This window comes from Antrostomus carolinensis, unplaced genomic scaffold (genome assembly GCF_000700745.2).
Source record: "Antrostomus carolinensis isolate BGI_N321 unplaced genomic scaffold, ASM70074v2 scaffold5394, whole genome shotgun sequence".
NCBI classification, from domain to species: Eukaryota; Metazoa; Chordata; class Aves; order Caprimulgiformes; family Caprimulgidae; genus Antrostomus; species Antrostomus carolinensis.
The window spans coordinates 169,362-185,218 of record NW_010312754.1 but is presented as its reverse complement, the minus strand read 5'-3'; the positions used below and the strand labels follow the sequence as shown (position 1 = coordinate 185,218).

The 15,857-nt window shown below is 46.7% G+C and overlaps 1 protein-coding gene across 7 annotated transcripts in view; it reads left to right on the top strand.

The window, feature by feature from the left end:
* The first annotated feature begins 687 nt into the window (after positions 1–687).
* Positions 688–15,857, top strand: part of CADPS (calcium dependent secretion activator) — a 176,209-nt gene continuing 161,039 nt past the window's right edge. For all 7 annotated transcript variants that reach the window (XM_029084774.1, XM_029084776.1, XM_029084775.1 and 4 more), the window contains exons 1-2: positions 688–795; positions 4,749–5,081. In XM_029084774.1, the coding sequence (XP_028940607.1) occupies positions 4,779–5,081 (303 nt within the window). In that variant the 5' untranslated portion in view covers positions 688–795; positions 4,749–4,778. The remainder of the gene's footprint in view (positions 796–4,748; positions 5,082–15,857) is intronic.

Sequence of the window (15,857 nt, the reverse complement as noted above, 5' to 3'; positions counted from 1 at the left end):
TGATGTAATTGTGACAAAATTAGAACTGTCTTGTAAGTTAGACCAGCTATATGCTGGACAGAAACTGTTTTGAGCTGCAAAGAGATAGCAGAGAAAGTCCTTGCTTGGATAAGGAGAACAGGTTTGCCCTTGAATTATTTATATTACATTAAATTATTTCACCACTGGTCCTGACTGGTGTTTTATATATGAAAAGCCAGAAGAAATGAGCAAGGAGGAAAAAAAACAAATGAGGAAAGACCTGATGAATGGCATCTTCAACAGCCAGCTCGCAAGACTTCCCATTTGGTGATGAAACCTCTTCTGAAGGGGAGGAGAGGCTAAATGGGGAAGAGATTGCACTGAAACAAGCATGCACGCAGCAGCTTGCTTTTGACTGAGGTGTACCTGAAGTGGTAAAAGTCTTGTGTGCGTTTTGTGGTGGCAGAGTTGTTCAGAAATGATGTTCAGGGTGGTTTGAAGTGCTCATGATGCTTAAATGAACTAGCCAGGGTGAAAAGTGCACATGTGTGTGTACCTACATGTGGCTGATTCCTCCTGTATTGCTGCTGTCCCCAAAGGAAAGCAGAAGTGCACACCATAAGCACCCTGATAAGATATTGCAGAAGAGTTAGTGAGGTTATTTTTTTCTCATACATAAACCTTTATTGACTAAATTTCTCCTTCTGTCACGTTTTGCAGATAAGTAAGCAGCAGCTCCAGACAATCAAAGATCGTTTCCAGGCCTTTCTCAACGGAGAAACCCAGATTGTGGCAGATGAAGCATTTATAAATGCTGTCCAGAGCTACTATGAGGTAAGGAGAGACAATACAATATTCATATGAATCCTCGTTCTCACTTCTATTCACAGACAAAGTCAAATTCTGAACTAATGGATTGTCCTTTATCAGACAGCACAAAATAAAGGCAGGTGCAGGGCTTCTTCCATCTCATGTCTGGTACATCACAAGGTTTGTGAGGTTCAGGGTTTGAACATGCAGCCATATGGCAACCATGGCAACCCCTACACCATGGTGTATCCTATAGCTTGATTGTGAGCAGGATAGTCCTTCCTTTAAGCTGAAAAATACCTTCCTGATGCTTTTGAACAGTATACTCTGGAACAGGGAAGATGACATGACATAAAATAAATGTCACATGCTCCTTATGAAAAATACCAAGAGAAAACTGGGCAGCACATTCAGTTCTTGCTGAAGCTTTTGCGTTGTGTCTAATTGAATTTGAGATTTTCAGCAAGTCTTGTATTTTCTCTTTGATATGACAAGTGCTGTAAAGCAAAGAGAGGAGGGAGGAGGATGTACATCTACAAAACTAGATGATACCAAAAAACATGAGGCATCATTCATAATTGTGCAAAAGAATAATTATGCATGTCTGTCTTTTTGCACCTCTTTGTGTGCAGCCCTTTATGCTTCCTTTCATGTCTTTTCTCTGAAGGAAAAAGCTTCTTTTTTTTTTTGAAGGAAATCAGTGCTTGTGATTTGTACAAGGAGTGTTGGTTATTTATTTTTTTTTTACTAGCCTTTCTGCAAACCATTTCTCTTTCTCCCTAGAGCTATTCTGTCATAAAAGGTGAAGATTTTGAATTGCCTACATAAAATATTGCTCTGAAAGTGGAATCGAAAAGGGGACCAAAATCAGATACCAAAACTGAAGAGAATTTCAACTCTATAAAAAATGGCAGCAGCAGCTGCTTCTGTGTAAGGAAAGCACAAATTATCTCTGGATTAATTCTATTAAACTGGCCTAGTAGTTACTGCTCCATCATTCTCTGTACAGGAAGGAAGCTGAGAGTAATTTACATCTCTTATCAGAACAGAAATTGCCAAGGGATCATCAGTTTATCACAGCTTCACTGAGCAGATGCTCTGGGAGAAAGTTTTCAAGATGGCATGAGTTGCATTTTAGGATGTAAGAGCAGTGTCAGATAAGACTATCGGGCAGGAAGAGGAAACTGCTTAAAAACAGGCAAAATACCTCCCTGTTTCACTGGTGGGTCTGGCTGAAAGTGTGTCCTGACCAGGACCCAGAAGTCCAATGCTGTATAATTACCCCAAGCAATCAAACGTATAAAGGATAGTTGATCAGCACTAGTTGTCTGCAAACCCTATGTCTTCAGTTCAACTGGACACTCCACCTGCTCTATCCTACCTAAAATAAGCCACAAAAAGCGTAATGCATCGCTCTGTGTCCTTTACCAGAACTTTCTTTTTCTTCTCCTTTAATTTACGGCTGTGCACTTTCAGCTAAGTGTGATGGCCAGTCTTAGACTAGTTCACAGGCTGCTATCAAATTACAAGATTGGGTGAGCTGAGCAGGCTTCATTGCTGGTCTGCAAAGCACTGTTGTGCCTATAGGAATGCTGCAGATCCATGGGTGCAAGATGGGCCCAGCACGCTCCCACAGATGCTCCAGGAGAGCCTGTTTGATGTCCTTTTACTTCTACGAGTAAAGCTTTGTCTGTCAACTAACACTTTATGCAGCAAGTCCTTTCAGTGAGTATTATGGAAATGCTTTGTTGGACTTGTGTCCACTCTGCTGTGGACAGACAAAGCCAGGACCATGGGGGGCTCATCTATGGACATGGCAGGAGATGCCTGACCCAGCTCACAGAGGCCAGTTCCCTTCTGCATGCGCTGGTGTGTGCAGCCACGCTAGGATTTTGCTCCAGCAATTCTTGACTCCTTGCAGTCCTACCAGGCAGTCTCACAGCTGAGCGATTCACCTGGTATTTTCTAAAGAAAGCAGCTTGCTCTGCAGGACAGAACACCTCTTTTATCTTTTTATCTTCCTATTTCACAGTCTTTTTCTGCTGCTTTGTGTCTGACTGGCACTCCTGTGTGCCTGCCTCCTCTCTGCCAGCCCCAACCCTCTTTTCCTCTTCTGGCTGCTGTTCTGCACCCAGGGAGGACAAATCTGGGCTGAGGGGAGATGAGGAGTCAGGTCTCTGCCCTCGGTGCCTTCACCCCTCTGACATGGGTGAGGGCCAGGGATAACAACAGCTGCTGGTGCTGGCGGGTGTGGGAAGTCATTGGTGCTTTCGCACAGGGTCAGGCTAAAGGTGCCTGGAATGAGAGAGGGGACATGGAAGCTGAGGAAGCCACAGCAGAGCCGTTTGCCATGACCTCCCACCATTTCCAGCAGTCACTGTGCTGAGAACTTCCTCGGCTGCGTTGGGAGCTTGGAGTTTGATAGCTCTCACCTATTACTTAAAGGCACCTACACACACCTGGAGTGTTATCACTCTTATTTAAGAGTGATATCCTTCCTCTCCAAGGAAGCATGTTGGTATCATTTCAGCATGAACTGAAGAGGCTGCTGGTGGCATCCTGCCCGTCTCATCTGCAGGGAGAGCTCCCCAGCAGAGTGATGTTGGAAGGAAACAGCCCAGCTCTTCCTCAGCAGCATTTCTGGGCTGGTCCTGGAGCAAAACCCACTACCACTGCTGACAGATGCCTGTGCCATCAAGCATCTGGGTACGTGGAGTGCCATGTTGCTGAATGGTATTAAAAAAAATCTACCAAGTCCTTAGGTCGTCCTCAAGCTCTTTAGTTATTGAGAACTGACAGATACACCCCTGTGTTGGCACAGCTTCTTCCCAGCCTGCTGCATTCATCCATTCTCAGCATTATTAATAAAACAGCAGTTCTTGCTGGGCATCGATTGCTCTCCTATGTTCAAGGCTTGGGAGAGGAGAGCCAACACAATATCCTCCTGTCCCTCTTGCCCTTCAGCTCTGCGTTGCTCCCACGGCATCTCCTGGCCTGCAGGGGTCTGTTGAGTTTTGACCCTTCTGCTGCTCTTGCAGTGAGAAGAACATATTAATCAAGTGCCTCTCCCTCTGTCCTGCTGTCAGTGTCCTGCCCCTTGCAGGCTGCTCTCTCTGCAGAGCCTTCCTAGGCAGCTCAAGCCATGCTGAACCATCCTGTGCTACTACAGCAGAGCTGGAGCAGGAAGGGATTTGGCCTTGTCCACCAGTGGCCATGCCACCAGCTGTGTGCCTTTGAATGATCTGAGTTGCCTTGGTGTTTACCCATCTGTTTGCCAAGATTAGGCCATTGGTTCTTGTCCTTTCCTGGGGCATTTTAACTATACTCTTCCAGTGCTGGCTGCCCAGGTTGGAAAGACCAGGGTATGGGAAAAGTGGAGACACACGTGTTATTTAACTGAAGGTAACATTAAATTAATAGAATGCCATTCCTCTCATCTTCTGATAACAGGGCAGTCTGCAAAGGTCTCCTCTGGTCTAGTAGCTTAATGTAAGCCTGGTCCTTGCACTGGTCGGAGGTTTCCCAGGGGCCTGACTACCAGGATAAATGCAATGCAATGCTGCTGACTTGACCAGGATGAGTGGGCTCCCTCTAATAGGGCAGAATTTGGCTAGGTGGTTGTAGTTGCGCAATAACTTCCTTATTAAAACATTTGATAGAGCAAGATATCTTGCTTTCCCAAAGAGCATTTATATATCCGGTGAGGTGGGACTACAGCATCGCATGAAGTTCTAATTGCATCAAAATGTTCTGTATTATCGGACGCAAAGCAGAAGCTTCACCTGATTTCATTACGCTTCCCCAAGTACAGCTGAAACCTCTGTCCGTCTGGCAACAAGTGGTTGCTGAGTGAGAAGCTGGAAAGTGTACTGGCAGCCAGTTAGCAGGTTTCCCAGCACTGGAACTGTGTTTTGTGGTACTCGAGGAGGATTTTGGTTTTTTAACTGACACCATTTGAAGTCACCCTTTTTTTGCAGGTTTTCCTGAAAAGCGACCGCGTTGCTAGGATGGTGCAGAGTGGAGGGTGCTCGGCGAATGACTCCCGGGAGGTCTTCAAGAAGCACATTGAGAAGAGAGTGCGCAGCCTGCCAGAAATTGATGGTCTCAGCAAGGAGACGGTCCTGAGCTCTTGGATGGCAAAGTTTGATGCTATTTACCGTGGGGAAGAGGATCCCCGCAAGCAGCAGGCCAGGATGACGGCGAGCGCTGCCTCGGAGCTCATCCTTAGCAAGGAGCAGCTCTACGAGATGTTCCAGAACATTTTGGGGATCAAGAAATTTGAGCATCAGCTTCTGTACAATGCGTGTCAGGTAAGGTTCTTCTCCCAGCCTGGGTGGGAATGGAAAGGGGTTTCTTGGGGAAGGGGTTACCAATGGGAAATGCTGCTATTATGAACTGGAAACTTTTGATCTGACCAGACTGATTTTGAGAGAACTTCCACCAGGGCAGGGGGTTTCGGTTCATGGTGGTTTCGGTTCTCTGCTAGTTTTGTTCTAGCCATCTAAGAGGGCCTCCTTCTCTTGCTCATGCTTGTTTTCTTGTGAAATCCCAGAGAATTGCTGAGCTGGGAAAATTTTATTCCTCCAGCTCTGTGTCTGGATGAGCAGGTCTTTGACGGTGTCTAAGTGGGCCGTTTTGCTGTGACTTGCTTGCCTTTCTGCTGTCACATCACCAATCTAAATGACAGAAGTATGTTCTTGCAGCCTGCAATAACCTTATTAGTACTTGAAGCTCAGATGCCCCCAGGGTTGGATGTCTTATGCAAACTGGCTTATTGAGGTTGTGTACAGGTTCCCCTTAAGTAGAGGGAGCCTCTGTGACCCCTGTGTGCCTGTGGCGGGAGGAGAGAGCATCCCAAACCCTCATGACCTGGAGGGAAACTCAACTTGCAGTATGAGTTCCCAGATAGATGAAAACCTTTCCCATTCCTCTCCTTTTCCCCCCAGTAAGAACCAGTTTTCAGAGGCACGGAGCTGGGACTCTGCAGTGCTGCTTGCCTTTCCAGCAGCTCTTGCTGAGGGCTGTCAGTGGCTGTCCAGGCTGTTGGTGACCCAGATTACAGTCCCCTGCTATTGGATATAAATATCACAGGCGGGATAAAGGATGTCAGAGTCACAGGGAGGGTAAGGTAATGCTGTGGAAAGTTTTCGGAGGAGGAGCAGACCTCAGTCTCTTTCCTGTAATTCAAGGGTTCAGCTTCTTATTGAAATTAATACATTTGAGACCAATTCTGTGTGTCTTCTGTCTAGACATTTCCAATTCTTTTCAAGACGTAGAAAATAGTTTGATCTGTTTTTTCTCCTGTAAAGAGCTTAATTATCTTGCCTTTGTTCTTCTTAATCTCAGACCTTTACGGCAGTGTGGGGAGAGGATAATAAATGTCCCTGAGTTAAGGCGTCTTCATGGCAAAAAAGCAACAGCAAGGACTGCATCGATCCTCATAAATTATGTTTACAAACCAGATTTTGTGCTGCTGTCCCCTGATGGAGGACTTCTTTAAAATCAAAACCATAATATTTTCAGTGGTGTGTTGAGAGCTGAGTCAGTTCTGCAGTTGTTTTTTGAATGTAAACCCACTCAAGCCCTGTGTCTCTCATCCCCCCTTGACCTGCGCTTGGCTGACAAGCTAGGGTGGTTTTGTGTGAGTGTGTGATCCTACCCTCTTGCTTTGCGGTTCCCAGGGATGCAGAAAACAGTATTTAATCACGGCTGCCCTGCTGTGTGGATGATACCTGCTTCTGAGAGCCTTTCTGCCTGACACCATGAACCCAGTGGCTGCTCCCTGCAAATTACCCTGTTGCATCGAGCAACCTATTTCCTGCAGTAGGTCCTCACTTTGCTCTGGAAGTGAAGGATTTAATTCTGGGTCTTTTCTAATACTCAGAGGCAGCAAACCTGTAATTTAAGCTTTTAGAGAAAGACATAATTTCTGTTGAAAGCGAGTATTAGCACGGGAGTTACTCTGCTTTTAATACCTAGATAGTGAGGATTAGCTACGCAGAAGGGAAAGCCCTTGGTAGAAGGCACAACTCGGAAAGCTGCAAGGCCAGCAGATGTTCATGTGTTTGGTGTTTTCCTGGGGTACAGTCCGATGGTTACGGTGCCGTGGTGCTGGTGCAGTGCTGGGGAGTCTGCCCCGTGGGCAGTGAAGGTGGGAACAGGTCACTGCTGCTCCTTCCCCCATGAGATGCTGCAGGGAAGGCAGCAGTGAGCACCCAGCAGAACTGCAGGCTTTGCTGTGGGGACCCTTATTTGGATGCTGCCTGTGGTCATGTCACCTGGGCTGTACCAGAGAGATCTCTGGAGCTCTCCAGGAACCAGCAGCTGCTCTGCACTTTGGTCTTGACGTGAAGCACCAAAATTGGTGTTGATTGCTACTCCTTCCTGCAGGGTCCCAGCCATTGCTTGCAGCCAGCCTGTTGTAGGGTATAAATTAAACTTGTCAACCTAAAAGTGTTTTTCTTCACATAGCTTGTGTGGGGAGCTCCCAGCACAAGTTGAAGATGTGCACCACTTGGCTAGCGTGTTTTCTGCAGCAGAGCTGCAGGGGAGGGTGGAAGATTATATGCAATGAGCAGTGATTCAGTAACCTGCCCCTCTTCTTCCCCCAAAAGCTTCCTCCTGATCTCTCATGATGAAGCACTGACATCAGCCCTGAAACAAGAGATTTTGAACTTTAGTAGCAAATTATTTCCTACTCTAACTCCAAAAGTTCTTGGTGTTTGCACAGGGCAGATTTCAATACCACAACAGCAGCTGAGTGCCCGATTGCTCCAGGCTGGATGCAAGTCAAGCCCTGGGCAGTGCCCTTCGTGGCTTGGAAACTCTCCCGTGCCGTAAACCCCTGGACTGTACTGAGCCACTCTGCACCAGCAGCATCTCCAGTGTGTGAATTCTGATACCAATTAGAGAGCCAGAGGGACCTGCCAATGTTGCAGCACTAAAACCAGAGACATCTGGACAGAGAAGAATCGTGTGTATGGTGTTGCAGCAGCCTGGATGGGTGCTGGGTGGAAAGGGACCCAGAGCAGCCAGAGGGGAGGAATGGGTCCCTGCTTTGCACATACAGGTGGGCTGTGGCCGTGGCAGGACTGGGACATGCTTCTGCAGGACGGCTTCCAGCCGCTCGCTCTCTCTCCCCACCACTTTGTATTTTCATAAATTTTCATTTGCCGCATCTGTCTCTCTCTGCTTGACAAGCCATCTTCTGTAAACACCTCTGCTCTGCCAGCCTGGCCTGGAATCAGCAGCGAGCTCCCTTCCTGGGTGGGTTTGCAAACACCTCTCAGCCTGTGCTTGCAGCCGTACTTGCAGCACAGAGCACACCCGTTGAGCTTTGTGGCACTGGCCCCATAACCCCTAAAAACAGTCATTTATTTCCATCATGCTGTCTTGTTTCAGTCTGGGCTGCGTTTCAGTCAGAGTCAACCTAAGCAGCGCTCGTTTGCCGCTCTGTGAAGGCACAATTACTCCGTTGGTCTGACTCTTGTCTCATCAGAGTTAATTGGAAGTACAACTTAAATCTTTTTCTTAATAATTTGATTGAAGCTTCTGTCGCCTGTTGCGTAAGAACAAAATATTTTATATATTCTGTTTGTGAATAAGCTTTAAATAAAAGGAAAACACTGTCTGGCATTTTCGTGGATCTACTGAAATTATAATATTTCCAGAAATGCCGTGTGGGCTCAACTTGCGCACATGTGGGTGATCAATACGTTTGCTTTTCTCCCTCGAGCAGCGTACAGGCAGCTGCTGCCAGAGCCCACCACGGACCATGGTGCCAGCCCCAGGCTGTGCACTGGGACCGAGCAAACCTCCCAAACAAATCCAGGGGGAATAACGAGCTTCCCAACGGTGGTTTGGTGTGGTATAAGCTGCGCTTATTTTTGACCTACGCTTTTCTGACGTGCATGGGATGAATTGGAGGAACAGAGCCTTGTCCCTGGCAGGCTGTCTGAATGCCATCACTCTCTCTGGAGCAGCAGCACGGTGCTGTTAACACAGTTTATCAGTCAATCACCTCTGCTTAAAAAAGCAAAGCTGATCAGCTTCTCCTATTGCTTCTGTTGAGTGGGAACAGAGGGGCTGGCTGGTCTGATGTGCTCTTCCTTGCTTTGGTGTGCAGGGTGAAGACGTCCCAGAGGCTGTGCAAGGAGGTAAGGGGTGGGAAGAGTTTAGCCTAGTTGCTGTCCTCCTAAAGCATGAGTAGGAATGGTCCTGAGAGCCCCAAACACTTGCTTGGACTTCTCCTGCGGTCTGGAAGAGGGTGCTTTTTTCTATGTGGCCTCCTGTTACATCATACTCAATAACTGCATAATGATTACACAGAATCACAGAATTGTAGGGGTTGGAAGGGACCTCAGGAGATCATCCAGTCCAACCCCTTTTTTCCCTACACCAGGTTGCACAGGAAAGAGTCCAGGTGGGTTTTGAACATCTCCAGAGAAGGAGACTCCACACCCTCTCTGGGCAGCCTGTCCCAGTGCTCTGGCGCCCTCAGAGTAAAGAAGTTTTTCCTTAAGTTTGTCTGGAACTTCCATGTTCCAGTTTTTGCCCATTGCCCCTTGTCCTGTCACTGGGCACCACTGAAAAAACCCCGGCCCCATCCATTTGGCCCCCACATTTCAGATATTTATAGACATTGATCAGATCCCCTCTCAGTCTGCTCTTCTCCAGGCTGAACAGTCCCAGCTCTCTCAGCCTTTCCTCATACAGGAGATACTCTAGCCCCTCATCATCTCTGTGGCCTCTGCTGAACTCTCTCCAGAAGATCCCCGTCCCTCTTGAACTGAGGAGCCCAGAACTGGACACAGGACCTCAGATGTGGCCTCACCAGGGCAGAGTAGAGGGGGAGGAGAACCTCTCATAACCTGCTCGCCACACTCTTTTTAATGCACCCCAGGACACTGTTGGCCTTCCTGGCCCCAAGGGCACACTGCTGGCTCATGGCCAACCTGCTGCCCACCAGCACACCCAGGTCCTTTTCCACAGAGCTCACTTACATCACTGGGACTGGGTTTTCATTTACTTATGAAATAATATTTTGTTTGTGCAGAATGAGGATGATTTCTGAAGGGATTTTTTTTTTAAATACAGTATCCCCAGGTGGTATGAGATAAGTGTATTATTAATGTGATAGCAGTGATATACCAGGATCTGAGATAGTGAAAGGGATTGATGCGGTTAGAAAGGCTTTTAGGAAACAAAGATGGGAAGTGGTGTTGTAGGAGAATGATTGTGGCGATAACGGTGTTGTTAAGCACAACCTCTGACTAGAACATTCTAAATAATACACAGAGGCTTAAGTTTTTGCATAACACGCTATGTGGCTTGGTGTTTCTGCTCCACTGGAGTCAGCGTGAGAACAGAGCATCTCCGGCTCCAGCAGTGTGCTCCTCTGCTGTGCAAGAGAGGTCGTGGAGGGAGAAGAGTGTTTGAATCTGGGGTTTCTGGTCCAGAAGCCGTTGGCAAGGCTTGAATTTAGATCTGCTGCTTTGTAATTATGTGGGAGAGTCATACAGGAGCTATTTTCTGTAAGTATTGGGCAGTTCCAACCTTGACTCTGCTGCAGTCAGTGTTTCCTTGGGCACGAGCCCTGTATTTCCCACTGACCTTCATGATGGCTGAATTGCAGCAGCACCTCTGAAAATCAGGCTGTGGTGTTCTCCCCATCTTGTTCTTCCCTAGCTGCAGGGCAGTGATTTACTTTTCTATCTCAAGCTGTGTTTGAAAGTCATTTTTAGCTACAGTGAGAAAAGAAGAAGCTGGAACAGTGCTGTTCAGTTAATCCAGCGGCAGTAGCTGATGTCCAGACCAAATCCATGATAAGCTGCTCACTTCCATCTTCCTGCTTCGGAGGAAACATGGGACCCTGGGCTGTCCCTGAAGATCTGTCTGAATTCACAGGCTTCATAGTCAGCCTTTCTGTTCTTTTCCTGGGCCTGAAGTGTCCATACACTGTGGCATTTTTTTTTTTATTCCTGTTAAATATGCAAAATACCTCTGCTGAGCTTCCAATTTCACTTAATTCTCTTAGATATTAAGTTTGAAAACAAATAGCTAAATATATGCATGTCAAACCTGCTGAGTAATATACATGGTCGTGGTTTTTCAGCATCTATTCATGTCCATCCAGGTAGAAAGTGAAACATCAGAGAAGCATGCGTGTGTGGGTGGGCTTACAGCACAGACCAAGTCCCATCGCTGTCCGGTGGCTGTTTCGTGTAAAGGAATGAAAGCCTCTAACCATTGTGATTGGAATTGTTTTGTAAGTTTTGGGGGCCTGTGATTTTAGCTAGGAAACATTTCAACCCAAATTTCGCTGACCAGAGCTGGCTTAAACCTAGAATTCACTGTTTTGACATTTATTTTTGCAGCTGAATTAGGACACTGTGTCCAAAGGCTGACGTTTCTCGCAAAGCAGAAAGTTCATCTGCCAAAAAAATTGGTTTCAGAAGTGTTAGCAGAAAAGATATTTAGGACTTCTGTCCTGAATCAAATGTTTGATTTTAGCTCAAGTCCGTATAGAGGTGATTCGCTGAGATGATTCGCTGAGCTGGTGTCTCGCCTTCTGCCCCTCTCTCATCTCTATAGTTCAGGTGTTTTTTTCTGAAATTCATTTTTTGACTCATTGAAGTGTGTTGAGCCCATTGCAGAGATGCTGCAGTGGTACTTGAAAGATTCAGCTCAAGTTAGGGCAGAAACAAGTAAGGACAGATGCTCCTGTGAGGCACTGTAACAGCTCAGATGGCGAGATGAAGGTTAAGGTGACCTCAGAATAAATTTTTAGTTTGTGTGTATCTTCCCCAAACCAAGTATTTCATTTAGTTTGTTGTGATGAAAATTTCCCAGCCATCCTTGCAATGAGGACTGAGCCCAGGATCGTTGCACACAGCATGGAGTTACCTGTCTGTGCACATCTGTGTCCCTTCAATTCAGATATAAGGGGTTTAGTACCAGATCACCCTCTTCTGCTCCCTATTCATTATTTTTGAAGACCATAAAGCAATTCCTTTTTATTCTAGCTTCATCTTGAAGCTCAGCGCCTATGAAATGTCCATCTGCAGTTCTGGATGTTTAAGCACTAAGGCTGGTTATAATGACTCCTCCAAAGGAGGAGGAGGTTTGCTGCAGCCCTAGAGCCCCTGCAGACAGACCTTCATGGAGGTGGTGGTGATGGGCCAGGGCTGCAGGTAAGGACCAACAAGCCTCCACGGGCTTTTCTCTCCGGGGCTGGATACCTGGATGATGAGAACAACCAGCAGCTTCAGCCAGCACCACTGTCCCCCTTGCAAATCCCCAGGGCATCAGCCAGACCCCTTGGCTTTCCCCTCTTTCACTCCTTCAAAACACCTTTTGGTTACTCTGCCTGTTTCCACACTGTGAGTATTATCCTCCCCCCCCGACTTAAAACAAAGCCACCACCAATAAAAATGGGTTAAGGTGGTTTTGAGATGATCAAAAGCCTCAAAATGCATAAAACATCATAGTCTGTTTTCAGTAATTCGGTATTTATTTCCATGGAAACAGAAATGGCAGCCTGGAGCCTTCTACAGGGTTGTAATTACTCCTGTAGCAGCCAGCGGCAGCCGCAGCGTGCCTGGCAGGGCTCGAGCAGCTCCCAAAGACGGCAGCGATTTAGCGCCCGATGGGAAACTGAAAAAGGAAAAAAAGTTGTGAAGTGAATGAAATTTTCTCCTTCGTAATAATACGAGGTAGATACACGTGGTCCTTAGGGGAGGAGGAAGAGGAATTGCCCTTCTTTGCTGGGTCAGGGTGTGGTATTTTGAAGAATGATGTTGGCGTGAGAGGGAGGAGAGGCCAGGAGGGATGGGGTGAGTGTGATGTCCAGCTTGGCTGCCAGCCACCCTGTTTGGGAGAGGTTTGCTGATGGGGGTCACCCGGGAGGTACAGAGCAGTCCCTTACAGTGATCCTACAGGTGATGCATCATTTAATGTCTTTATAATTAAGAGCGGGAGAGGTGGCTGAGATGGGACATCTGTCTGCTCCAGCATCCAACACTCTCATCTCCAGCATCCAACGGAAAGCTATGGGGAACAGCTCAGGCAGTTGGAGGGGGACATGGCAGCAAGTGGGGTGGCCCTGCCAGCTTGGCAGTGTGCCACGGTGCTGCTGCATTTTGGGGAGGAAAATGCAGCCATCACTCTCTGCCGGGGTGGGACCCGTGCCCCTGAGCTGTCGGCACCACGCGTCTGATTTGCACAGACATGTATGGACCTACATGGGCGTCCATTAGCTGTAGGATCAGCTTATGTTCAGTGCTGTTATGGACTTAGAGAGCAATCTTGGCCCCTGTAATTAAATTTAAAGCAAATTAGCTCTTCTATTAAACAAAATAAATCTGATGTAGCCTAATGCTGTATTCTCTAGCTATGGCTGATCAATCGCTCCTGCAAAGAGCAGGCAAATGCTGCTGAGCAGATGGTCTTGGCTGAGGCATGGTCAATTAAACTAATTAAAGATGCTTTCATTTAATCAGAGGGTGTTTTAACCCTGTTAGCTGCCAGTTGGGGATGTATGTTTTCGTGCACTAGGAACTTTGAGTTCTGGCCCTACTATGGACATCTTCTGGTTTTACAGTCCCTTTACAGAAACCAGGTTAGAGTGTGCATCCAAAGAGCAGATGTTTAGCAGAGAAAGTATAATGTCATGCAACAATCGTGAAGACTTGCAGAGAGAAAGTCAGTTGTTTTCTTCTAACACTAACCAGAGATGTTTATTAGACTGAAGAAGTCTTCTGCACTGAATCCTTCCCACGCTACCTCCTGCCAGCCTTCCCTCTGGGTTTGAGGGCGTGGATGCCTCTCCGCAACTTAGCCAAATGTCACTTCTTCCACCAAAACAAGCAGTGGCTTGTTATGGTGCAGTGTTTTAGGGACAGAAAATGGTGTCAGCCTCCAGATAGATTGTGGAGGAGCAGCATCTTATTTCTGCTCTCAGCTGCCATGTAAAATGTTTTGGCTGCTGGGAGCCCCTCTGCCACAGGGTTCTGGAGATGGATTTGATTCAGGATTTACTGCAGAAGTCCGTGGGGATCTCTCTGAACCAAAGCCCTGTTTTAGTTTGCTTAATAGAGCACTCAGTTGCTAATTGTCACAACTGGGCACCCTCACTGTTTCCCGTCCCCCCTTTCCCATCTGCTCCCCTGCCCTCACTGTGAGGGGTGACACCACTTCCAGTGAGGCAAGTGTGACCAAGAAAACTCATTAGTCTGATGGAAAAGCATGAAAATTATCTCAAGAAGCAGCAGCAGAGAAGACTAATGCATCCAGACCATTAGTGACCTCCTCACTGGGCAGCACTGAGGGGCTGTACCATGCTGGGACCAGCCGTCCTCTGCATTTCCAGCAGCTTGTACAAATTAAATTGGAAACACTTGTGCTTTATCCAAAGGCCACATGGGCAACTTTGCATCAGACCAGATCTATCCTGCTCCAGCAATATTGATCCCTTCAGGTACATTAGGGCTAAAGTCAGGATGATTTTCAAGCTGTTCATCCTTTGTGAAATGGTTTTTATTCGTCTGGTTAGTGAGAGGTTTTTGTGGTGCAGTATCAGCTGAACACTCTGTTGTCAGTGTGGACTGATTAATTTCCACAGTTTAAGGTTTAGATTACCATCAAGATATCTCTTCAGTTTTATTTTTGTTTCAATTGGCCCATGAATACTTTTCATCATCTGCATTCATGCTGCAAAGGAATGCATATAAAATAACCATGGTTACCTTATAAAATATCAATGACTTGACATTTTCAATCTACCTTAACCCCTCTATTTAGGGACTGCTAGTTCTCTTATTTCACTGAGAATCTAGTTGTTGGCATTACTTTCCTGCTTCTTAGCCAGGTTTTTTTTTTTCATCAGATAAGGAGCCTCATTTCAAATGGATGTTTATCGATACAATTCCATTCCCCTACCACCACCTTGCATTTTGGAAAGAATACGTTGAGTGTTGAATTCCTGGCTCTAGATAGGAGCAAGTGGGGAAAAGTATGAGAGACTGAAGTAGCTGATCATCATCAGTGTCATTGAAGTGCTGATGTGCTGGAGCTGGTGTTTGCAGACTAGCAGAGGTCTCTGGGAAGAGAAACACTTTGGCTTTGAAATTATTAACTGGAAGATGTTCTGGTTTCTGCTGCCTTTGCAAGTGCCTGGCTGCTTCCACCTCTGAGCTTTATTATAGGAATAGATCAGAGCAGAGGGGAGGGTCAGGAAGATGGACTGTTGCTGGCATAGCTGTGTAGAGGGAGATGCTGAAGCAATGGGGAAGGTTTTGCAGGAGCTACAGAAATAGAAAAAGTTCTTGAGCATCATTAAATGTGACAACATCCTGGAATTATAGCTTGAAACCATGTCAGTGGAGGGGAGATTTGGGATGGCACAAAATATAAATCGCAGAAGTGTTCCCTTTGTATTGGCAGAGAGGAGATTACTGATAGAAATGGGGGAGCAGGTTGAGAAGTTGCTGAATTCAGGGAAACCACTTTGCACTGAAAAATCCAACAATCTCATGGGGCACATTTCCACTGTCTAGAGTGGCCAAACCTCAAAACACCTGCTGGGTCTGCCCATGGAGAAGCCAAGCCAAACCGTGTCCATCACAGGGCAATGGTTAGCCAAAGGTGATACATAAAATCAGACATTTATTGTTGATCTCCCAAAAAAAACAACCTAAAATGTAACTGAGATGGGTTGTAGGGGTGGGCTTCCAGGTCTGCTTCCTGGAGGTGGGATTCAACACTCAAAATGCCATGTTTATTTCAAGCAATCTCTCTTGCTTCCCTAACTTTGAATTCAGCGCAAGCCACCATATGTAGAAACCAGTTCCTCAGCATGTCCCGTGTTTTATTAGGAAAGGAAAATGTCACTCCTCCTCTTTGTCTTTCCCTCAACCAGAGATGGTGAGCAGAAGACGTGACAAAGCAATGACCCCACTGGCCTGCTTCAGATAAAGTAATCTTGTCTTTCCTTTGAGCAGCATTTGTTCCCAGCAGTACATGTTCCTGTCAATCAGCCCGGGAGGCCCTGGGAGACAGAAGGGGTGTTATCCAGACCTCTCTCTCTT